At 46.9% G+C, this 10,461-nt stretch overlaps 1 protein-coding gene across 1 annotated transcript in view; it reads left to right on the top strand.

Annotated features, from left to right (window-relative positions):
• The first annotated feature begins 527 nt into the window (after window positions 1–527).
• The window catches only part of CFAP92 (cilia and flagella associated protein 92 (putative)), a 33,296-nt gene continuing 23,362 nt past the window's right edge, over window positions 528–10,461 (top strand). The window contains exons 1-6 of the mRNA XM_081135453.1: window positions 528–608; window positions 1,167–1,460; window positions 4,785–4,975; window positions 5,619–5,823; window positions 7,139–7,270; window positions 9,265–9,411. Coding sequence (XP_080991579.1) covers window positions 1,202–1,460; window positions 4,785–4,975; window positions 5,619–5,823; window positions 7,139–7,270; window positions 9,265–9,411 — 934 coding nt within the window. The 5' untranslated portion in view covers window positions 528–608; window positions 1,167–1,201. The remainder of the gene's footprint in view (window positions 609–1,166; window positions 1,461–4,784; window positions 4,976–5,618; window positions 5,824–7,138; window positions 7,271–9,264; window positions 9,412–10,461) is intronic.

Raw genomic sequence — 10,461 nt, 5'->3', positions numbered from 1 at the left:
ATAACAAAATACATGACACCCAGTCATATTTGAATTTCAGGTAAACAATAATTTTTAAGTACAAATGTACTTAAAAATTTGATTTGAGAATCCTGCCTGGATTATTTGTAGTTTATCTGAAATTCAAATTTAATTGAACATCCTGTATTTTATCTGGCGTCAGTTTGAGAAAGGCATTCACACAGAGGGTGGCCTGCGTCGGGGTGCTGGAGCTCAAGTGGGGTGAGAAGAGCATCCATGAGGAAGGTGGGAGAGGCCCACAATGGGGGCGGGGGGGGTCAGAGGTGAAGCAGAGAAAGAAGGGCACTGGCACCGGAGATGGGGTAGCAACAGAGATGTGAGATTCCTAAGGCTGCTGGTGTCCGAATCTGGATTCGCCCTTTGCCAGGTTTTGTTCAGGAGACCAGAGGCTGAGGCAGGAAGCCCCGCCCCCGGGGGAGCCCGCCCCGCCCCCCAGCGTAGCCACTCGTTTCTTAGCAACTGTCAAACACAACGGACCGGCCGGCGCCGCCGGCCTCCTCCCCGGCGGCTGCGCAGTGGCCGTGGGAGCTGACACGCCCCAGCCTGGAACCCGGACGAGCCGGCTGCCGTCCCGCGTCCGCCCGCAGGTACCGTGGGCGCCTGGAGGAGCCTGTTTCCCACCCGCCTCCACCGCGGCCCCACGCCGCACCCTCTGCTGAACGTTAGCCGGGGTCAGCTGCGTCTGCCCGGATCCCCGCGCTCAAAGCCCGTTTGTGTCTCGCCTGAGGGTCCTCACCCTCCTTTGCCTGCCGGGCATTTGCACGGGCTGTCCTTTAGCCTGGCTTGCGGCGCTCCCCAGGCCTCCCTGAGTGGAAAGCCTGGGGGTGGGGGTGGGGGTCTGCTCCCCTGATGTAGGCATTCCAGAACCGCCAAATTAACGCAGCTGGCGCTGGGCCAGAGTTGGAGAAACTGGTGCTGCTTAGCATCAGAATTACCGCCAGGACCATTCTCTGCGGTTCCTCCACTCGTTGTCTAACTTTAGTGAGAGTGCCTGCTGTACGCCAGGCAGTGTCTGAGGCCTCGGCCATGCAACTCAGACAGGACAAGGGAAGGGAGGAGGGAGGATGGTGTTTGTTCCTGAAAGAGGCCAGGCTGGCCTCCTGGGGGCCGAGGGTGATGACAGAAGCACCTTTCTTTTCTTCCAGCCAGGAGTGCTGGGCGAGGAGGGGAGCTCTGCAGCATGTCGCTGCATGCCTGGGACTGGGAGGATGAAGACGTGGAGAGCATGGAGCCCATGGGCGCCTTGAGCAACTTTTGCCAGTCCATGAGCGAGTGCCAAGTGGAGGAGTGCCTGAGTGCCAAGGCCCAGGAGTCAGAGTCTGACCAGCAGTACAGCAGTAGCAGGTCCCCAGATGGGCGTGCCAGCACTTTCAACTCCGAAGTGCCCCAGGTGGTCCCCTGCAAATTCATCATCTCACTGGCCTTCCCAGTGAATATCTGTAAGTGCTAGAGCAGAATTCCACAAAAAGGGGGTGGACTAATGACCTTCGGCCAGGAGTTTAGGACACAAATACTCCCTCCACCGCTTTCCCAAGTAGGGTGGTGGATTCCAGGAGCAAAGATCAGGAAAGAAACTGCAATTTTAGGGGGCCCACTGTTGGCCAGGCAAGTAAGTGGTTGTGTGGCCTTCACATACTTAATCCTCTCAATAACCCTAAAAAGTAAGAGTTATTTCTGCCTTTAGCAGATGAAGAAATGACGGAGAGATTAAGGCCTTTGTTCCCATAAGCTAATTGTGCATCACTTATTTTCCTCATTTAAAATACAGATTCTCAGGTGTATTGAATCTCTGAGCATAAAGGTATATTGATTAGCTGCTAGTTGCAACAGCGCTGTGTAACAAACCCAAACAAGCTCCCCAGTTCATTGGCTTCACACAGGAATCCCTTGTCCTCCTGGGTGAGCTGGCCAGCTGCTCCAGCCTGGGCTCCCTACAGTGGCTTAGCTCTGCTCCATGTGTCTGTCACCCTCCTTCTGGACATGTGGGCTAATCCAGACACATTCATATTATGGAAAAGCAGAGACACAGCAGCAGGCAAGCCCAGTCACCTAAGCACTCATGTCTTTTGGCACCTCCCACCTGCTAACATTTTATTGGCCAAAACAAGTCATATTGTTGAACCCCAAGATTAAGGACAGAAAAAAGTACTCCACTTTTATATACCTTTTTTGTCTACTTAAACTACACCTGCCCCCCTCCCATGATTAATTTCAGCTTCTCCTTGTAGCTGCCAACTGTTGCTTCAGATTTTTGGAGGCTATTTGCTTAGGTGTATACCATGTTTAGAACTGATCAATCTTGTTAGTGAGTTGAACTTTTTGTCCTAATGTGGTAACCTCCTCTGTTTGTAATGATGCTTTTTATCTTGGGTCTAAAGAGCTTAGAAAAAGACTTATGGCAAATACCAACTAAAAGAAAACTGGTGTTTACTTGATCGCCGTAGCCCTCACATCTTCTGCAGCATCTCCTAGGTTTGTTTGTCTTATTTTGGTGCTTCTTTGAAAGGCATTTACAAAGGAGATCTCTGTGCAGCCAAAGTTTATGAGGCCTTGTATGTCTGAGGGTCTTTTTTATTAATTAAATTTTTTTCAATTACTCTTGACATACAATACTACATTAGTTTCAAGCGTAGAACATAGTGATTAGACATGTAATATACCTCACAAAGTGATCACCACTGTAAGCCTAGCGCCCATCTGACACCATACATAGTTATTACAATGTTAGTGACTATATTCCCTATGCTTTACATCCCATGACTGTTTTTATAATTGGCAATTTGTACTCTTAATTCCCTTTACCTTTTTCACCCACCCATCTGGTGCCCGTCAATTTGTTTTCTGTATCTAAGAGTTTATTTCTGTTTTTTGTTGTTTTTTAATTTCAAGCCTTGCAACCAGTTTTATTTTATTTATTTATCCTCCCCTGGGGATATTTTTTTCATTGTTTTTCAGAGAGAGTGAAGGAGAGAGAGAGAGAGAAACATTGATTGGTTGCCTCCCACACACTGGGCGAGCCTGCAACCAAGGTACATGCCCTTGGCCGGAATCGAACCTGGGACCGTTCAGTCCGAGGGTCGATGCTCTAACCACTGAGCCACACCAGCTAGGGCTATTTCTGTTTTGTTTGTTCATTTATCTTGTTTTTTTGAGTCTTTTTATCATGCCAATACCTTTGAAGACATTGAAGGACATGTCTTTGGCTGGATATAAAATTCTAGGTTCAATGTTTTTTCCTTCAATATCTGAGTATTTATGGATTTGTTTATTTATGCAAATTGTTTTTTAAGAGAAATGAAATCCTACACATTCTATTCTAAAACTTGCTTTTTAAAAATTTGACAATATCTTAGATGTGTTAAAGGAAATGAGCATATTTGTTTTTACTTTGCTGATGTTTTGTTTGGAACACCTATATAGTATGTGTCTAACTTATCCTTCCCCTTATTGATGGATATTTAAGTTTCCAAATCGTTTCTGTTACAGTCCTGCACTAGCCCTCCTTGTGTGCACATTTCTGTTCCGTAGCCTGTGTGCAGGCACTTCCGTAGCCTGAATTTCAAAAAGTGGAATAGCTGGGTTTAAGGTACAGCAGGTCCTTGAATAATGTTGTTTTGTTCAACATCATTTCATTCTAACATTGATGAGATGCTGTAAAAACTTAATTATTGTTTATATCAATCAGCCTATGATAAAATTAGTTCCATTATATGCAGTTTCATTTGAAATCCAGAACCTATCAATGATATTGAGGACTTACTGTACGCATTTACATTTTTTTATAGATATTGTCAAATTGCCCACCAAAGGGTTTCTAGCAGTTGTTTCCTCTTGCCGGCAGGCTCTGTGTGTCCGCTTGCCGGCCCACCATGAGTCAGAGCACAGACCCATGAAGTGCAGCGTACTTTCTGCTTAGTTGCGCCTTCACAAGAAAGTCTGATGCCTACCAAGACTGGCTGGAGAAGCTTTATTCCAAGCTCTGCACAAAAGCTAACTCTCCTGGTGGCACAAAATTAATACAGAAGCAGTCTCTTGGGTGTTAAAAACTTGACATATTAAAACTACGGCTTTGAATATAGTCATCATATTTTTATAGAATGGAAATTGGATTAAGTATTTATGGAGCTTCTGAAGAATCTTCTTCTGGTGTGCAAAGCCCCAGCCTGGAGGGTTCAGTTTCAGGTCAAGGGCAGGCAGTGGATGCCCTGGTCTCTGGCCGAAGCCCATCCTACTTTCTGCGTCCTTTCCGCATGCACCCCACATTGTGCAGCTCCACTCAGGAGGTCCTGCTGGGCTGTGCCCTCTACCGGGAATGCCTGCCAGCTTTCCTTCTATGAGACTCTTAAGGGGCTCCCCCCGCACACCCGAGGCAGAGTTTCCCCCGCCTCCTCTGTTGTTCTTCAGAACCTTATTTATCCTGCCCACGTTGCACAAATCATAGGGTGCTGGGATTTTTTCTTACATACTTCTTACTGCCGAGGCAAGGGCGAAGCACAGGAAGTGCCTAAGGTGAAAAAATATGAGAAGACACTGTCAGAGTCACGCACTGAAACTGTGCACCCTCGCGCCTGGTCCTAGCCCAGAGTCGCCTGCTCCCCTGCCGGCTAGGAGGGCTGGGCCCGCATCTTAGCCCCCAAGCCAGGCCAGCAGCGTGGCCGCACCAGCCTCCCACGGCCTCTGGCTCCTGCTTCCCGGGAGCTGCGGAAACAGGTCTGCTTCCCGTGCGAGGTTAAAGCAAGACTCATTAAATCTGTATCTTCTAGGTCCAAAAGGAAAATGCGTCAGGTTGGTCGAAAAACACAAGAAACACCCTAAAATGGACAAACCTGCTGCAAAGGGTCACCGCACCTACCACATTGAGTATTTCCTCCTGCCAGATGACAAAGAGCCTAAAAAAGTTGACCTGGTGGTGTTTCCGGCGGTGGTCAAAGTGTTACTGGATTCAGGAGTAAAGGTGTGTGTGTGTGTGTGTGTGTGTGTGTGTGTGTGTGTGTAGCCTCACATATAACATACAGCCTAATACTACATAGAGTGTACTCACTTCCTCACTTCCCCTTGAACTTGCTAGAAATGCAGAATCTTGGGGCCCACCCCAGACCTACCCAATGAGAATCTGCATTGACCTAATAATACCAATTAAATGATTTTTTACTTAGATATTTTTACCTAATAATTTCTTTGTTGTTTCAAGTTTTTGTAGCTCCCGCAATTTTCTTTTTTTGTGTGCGTGTGAGTACATGTGTGTGCACACCTGCCTGCCTGCACACACACACACACACACACATACACACACACACACACTCCTGCCTGTGGCCCAGCTGGGATTAGAATCACTGTACAGGACACTATTTGCAGGTAATTGCTTTAACTTAATTTTTTCCCCAAGGAACCCAGAAGTGTGACAAGCCCCAGTTCATGACACTCATTTCTGGATGTGACTTGGAACCTGGGAGAGAGCCAGATACAAAAGCCAAACAGGTGGAGAGCGGGACCCGGCTTCACTGCCAATAGGGCAAGGCTGGCAGTGGTGGGTACTGCCAGACTGCTGAGCCTCTGAGCCCCCCACACTGAAAGTCTCTTGCTATTTTTCTGCACAGACCGTGAAGCCATGGCACGAAGGGGACAAAGTCTGGGTGTCATGGACCCAAAATTTTGACATCAACGTGACAAAGGAATTACTAAAGAAAATAAATTTTTACAAAATAACCTTGATGCTCTGGGACACTACAGACAAGGTTTCAAAAAAAGTCAGGTATTTTCGATTAAAGAATGCTGGATGTTTAGAAGATACAGAATCTTTGGGTAAGTCAGGAATCCATGTTTTATTTGAAATGTTTCTAAGGGTTGTGGCTTCTCATCAGTAACAGGAGAAGAACTGGCGCCCCCCTTCCCCTCATTTCCTGGGCTCACACTGGTTTCTGTGTCAGTGGAAAGTCATCCCTCCAGAACATGCTCGGGTGTTAGGAAGTGCCGCCCGTGTCTGTGTGCAGGCACATTAGCCACCACCTTCACCTCTGCCACCTTTGGGGACTTCCTATCTCTGGGTGGCGCCAACATAGGCACCCACCCCAAGCCTGTCTCCTTGAATGAGTATTGTGTGTTCACTGAAAAAATTTAGAGGATACCAAGAAACAAGAGAAAACTTTTTTTAAAAATCCCACTACCCCAAGACACCATATTAGCATTTTCACGTAGACATTCTAGACTCTTACTATGTCACTATCATATCAAACCCAGAAAAATCTCCTTTTTAACTCCCCTCAAAGGAGGGTGCTGGAAAGAGTAGAAAGACTCGGGTTTTGAAGTCAGACAGCTAAATTCCATCCTGTCTCCATCCTGAACTAGCTGGTGACCTTGGGCATGTACCTACTATCTCTGGTCATATGCCTGGAGCGGGACAGTGAGAGTGGTCCCCCCACCCCTGCCCAGGCACAGGCAAAAAGGAGAGAGTGCGTCGTCCATAGAGAATTTAGAAAAAATAATAAACTATGCCATGGCATTCATTGTAAAGGTGCATCCCCATTTTTAGAGATATTGAAAGGTAAAAGCAATGTGCCTCTGAGGAATACGGTATTATCGCTGCTGTCAGGGGCTTGCAGGGAAATACCATCATTCTCATTTGATAGTAAGCCTCTGAGACTGTCACTTGCTTGAAGCAAATGGCAGTGCCACAATCAGAACTAGTTTTCCATGACTTGAAAATTGGCCTTTCTCGGGCTTTGCAGCCTCACTTCCCAGGGAGCCCTTCTGACATCAGGTGCTTAGGGCTTCCCGCGTTTAATCTTTCATTTATGTCTAGGGCTTTTATGCTCAGCATTGGCATTTTGGGCCTGGTCTTTCCCTGTTGTGGGACAGTCCTGTGCATTGTAATGATGAAATGGAATAATCTATGTCAAGTACTTAGTGGTCTTATTTGGAAGAAGCCATTGCCAGTGGAGGTTTGAGTTTCCTGGTGTTTTGAAGAAGGCCCCTAGGTGACAGCTCCGGGAGGTCAGGAGCCCTGCCTCTTATCCATTGCTCCACCTCCAACACCAGGACAGTCACTGTCACATGGTAGGTATTCAATGAGTATTTCTGGCTAATCGAATCAATGATTCTCTTTTATCCTGTGTTCTAGATGAAGTGAAACGTTTGGTTTTAAATCAGAGAAGACCGTCTGAAGCAAGCATTCAGGTCAATGAAGAATGGAACCAGGAGTATGAACCAGGAAAGCCAGAAAAAGCTGGAAAACTCTTAAAGCCTTTCCATGGTGAGTAGAGGTGACCCTTGTGGACTCTGGCGGGGAAAGGGCTCGACGGGTTGGCGGTCACGCTGCCGCAGTGCTGTGCCGGAGTCCTTGCCGCCCACCAGCCACTCTGCCGGTGCCCTCGCGCCCGGCCGTAGCAGGCCCGCTCTCTGCACCCCCTGCTCTGGGTTGCGGAGTCTTTTTCTTCATTTCATTTGTGCCTATTTTGTGGCTTACAAAAAGCTTTCTAACTGTAGAAGTTATAACTGTGTATTTTTAGAAAATCCAGTGAGTATAAAAAAGTATAAAGCAAGCAGGGGATGTTATCTATAATTCCATTACCCGGCACAAGCCCTGTGATATCGGTTTATCATATGGCAAATTCCTTTCTTTTTTTCTACGATTTTTAACATAAATGAGGTTATCCTGGATACGTAATTGTGTATTCTGAGATGAATGTGTCATTACGTGCACTTTCCAATTTCCTTCAAAACTTTCCATAACCTTTATTTGTGGGGACTAAAGAACATTTCATCTGCTGGTAATACTATAATTTCTGAGATTTGTTTGTGTCAATATATGTCAGTCCAGAGCCTTTATTCCGACTTCTATAGTACTTGTGGGACGGATGCACCATCCTTCACGCCTGCAGCCCCCCACTGAGGGGCAGCGCTTGTCTCCAGTTTCCCGCTGCCACCAGCACTGCCCTAGTGGGCATCCTTGTGCGGGTGTCCTTGTGCCCGTGCAGGAGAGTCTAGGGCGGCGATTCTCAACCACTGTACCGCAAGAATTTTTAAAACACCCAACACCTGACTGTTTAATCAGGGGCACTGACCTCCTTCCCCTTAGATTGTCAAGTAAAAAAAATGACAGCAGCCAACACGACAGTAGCCATCTGGTGTGAATGAATCAAAGTTATACCTATTTTTGGCAGGTAGGCAAAAAATATAACACATTTTTCCATGTGCCACAGTATTTTAATGATTAGTTTATATGCCATGAGATGAAAAAGGTTGACAATCGCCGGCGTAGGGCGTTGCCCAGCGCGGTCGCCCGGCGTGTGAAGCACCGTCGCCGCTCAGTGTGCTGCGTCTCCTCCCTGGGTTGCACCCGGTCGCCCTCCTGACAGTTCCCATTGCCCCAAGTCATCACCCGAGCTTGGCACAGCCAGGGGCTTAATTGCCGACTCCTAGGGGGGTGGAGGGCATCTCGTACGCTCACCTGATAACATGCGAATGACTTGTCTGTCCTCATCTCTTTTCTTATTTTCCTGGTGGGTTTCACATTTTTCTTATGTATTAACAAGGTTCGTTGTGTGCATCTCCTGGATAATTATGCGGTCAGGTGCATGCACTATAAGCATCACAGACTGGGATCTGTAACTTATTTTTATTTGGTGAAACAGTTAACCATTCCTTTCTAGTTTGTACCTTTGACAATGTTTTAAGAAATCTGTCCTCCTTGGGATGTCAGTAGAGTCTCCTGTGCACCCTTCTCATGCTTTCGGAGATGTTTCCCACCTTTGGCCTGCAGTTCCTTCTGCATGTGGCATGAGGTGTCCCATAGTTTCATTTGCCTCCCGGTGGATCGTCAAGATCCGATAGTCAAGATCATTAATCGACTCGTCCATTCCTTCCCGTTGATTTGAAATGCCACCTCTGGTGCCTATGAAGTCCCTCATATGGGTGGATCTAGCTTGAGCTTTCTAGTCCATTCCCACGGCCTTTATGCGATGGACCCAATAGCTCGTGGGAACTTCAGCCCCTCCTGCCCACGTTCTCAGGCAGTAGCGGGTGGGGAGTCAGGACACCCCTCAACTTCTCCCTGCATATAACTGGCAACTGGCCCAGTACTGAGATGCCTCTCCAGTAGCTGGGAAGGGCAGCACACAAGGAACAACCTCTGCCTTCAAGGAGCTTCCAGAACCTTCCCGAACCTCTGCAGTGTGCGTGCATTCACATGTGGCAGCTTGAATGTGAGCTTCTCTTAACGCCCTTTCCCCTCCTTTGATTTCCCAGTTAAATGGAAGGAAGCGGAGAGGGGCAGGAAAAACCAGAAGAAAAGAAAGAAGTACCCAGCGGAGGAGGAAGCCGACCCCAAGCTGGCGGACTACTGGGCACAGGGCGCCTTCTCCATCCAGCTGGCGGTCATGCCGCTCCTCGCAGGTACCGCAGTCCCTCCCCGCGGCCCTGGCGTCGGTCACATGCGGCTGAAAGCCCACAAACAGGGCGCTCATGGTGATCAAATCCCTGCTCTGTGCTACCTCATGTCATGCAAAGTGGGGGTTTGTATCTCTATTGTAGACGGAGGAGACAGAGGCACAGAGAGGTTACACGCACTTTTTTAAGATTACATAGTGAGTAAGTGTGAAGGCAGGATTTGAACCCAGGTCCAATTTCAAAGTCAAAGGAAACCTGTGAGAATAATGTCACAATTTTGCTAATCAAATGCTGCTTCTTATAAACATGTTTCTACAGGTTTTTACCAAAACATCTAGTAAAGGGAGTTAGGAAAGGGAACCAGTATCTAATGTCCCATCATTACTTCTCATGACAAACTCTGGTCCCCCAGTGAACTGGTGGTGGTGATGGTGATACCATTCTCACCAATATTTTTCAGTGAAGAATCAAAAGCCAGAGAAGTTAAGTAACTTACCGGAAATCACACAGCTTAGTGGCAGAATAAGGGTTTGATTGTTTTGCTTTGTAAGATCTATCACAAGTTACAAACTAGGTTTTCTACAGTTTGATAAGTAATAAGTAGGTATTCATTAAACTCATGTTTTGATGATGGAAAGTTCAGAATATATTTTGGGTAAAATTATGTGACTTTGTTTTAAAAAGGGTAATATGGAGGGGGAGGGGTCCTCTTGTTTTTCTCCTTAGAGAATAATTTCAAACCTAATTTATTGTGGGGGTTTTTGGCCATCAGGGTGAGTGTGCACATTCTACTGGCCAATCTGCAGAAATTTCAGTTTAGGTCCTTTCAGAGTCCAGTCCCACAGGTGCTGGGAAACTCCTAATTCTCACTGTCACAAAGTGGCTGCTGCAGCTCCAAACATCATGTCCTCACATGATAATTCCCAAAGGCAGGAAGGAAGGACATTTCCTTTTCTGGTCCTCTTTTCATAAGGAATAAAAATCTGTTGCAGAAGCTCCTCAAAAGATCTTACCTCTAGTCCTATAGAATAAATGCAGTTACATAACTGTACCTTA

This window comes from Miniopterus schreibersii (genome assembly GCF_964146895.1).
Source record: "Miniopterus schreibersii genome assembly, chromosome: 4".
NCBI lineage: Eukaryota > Metazoa > Chordata > Mammalia > Chiroptera > Miniopteridae > Miniopterus > Miniopterus schreibersii.
This window is presented reverse-complemented; position numbering and strand designations above follow the sequence as displayed.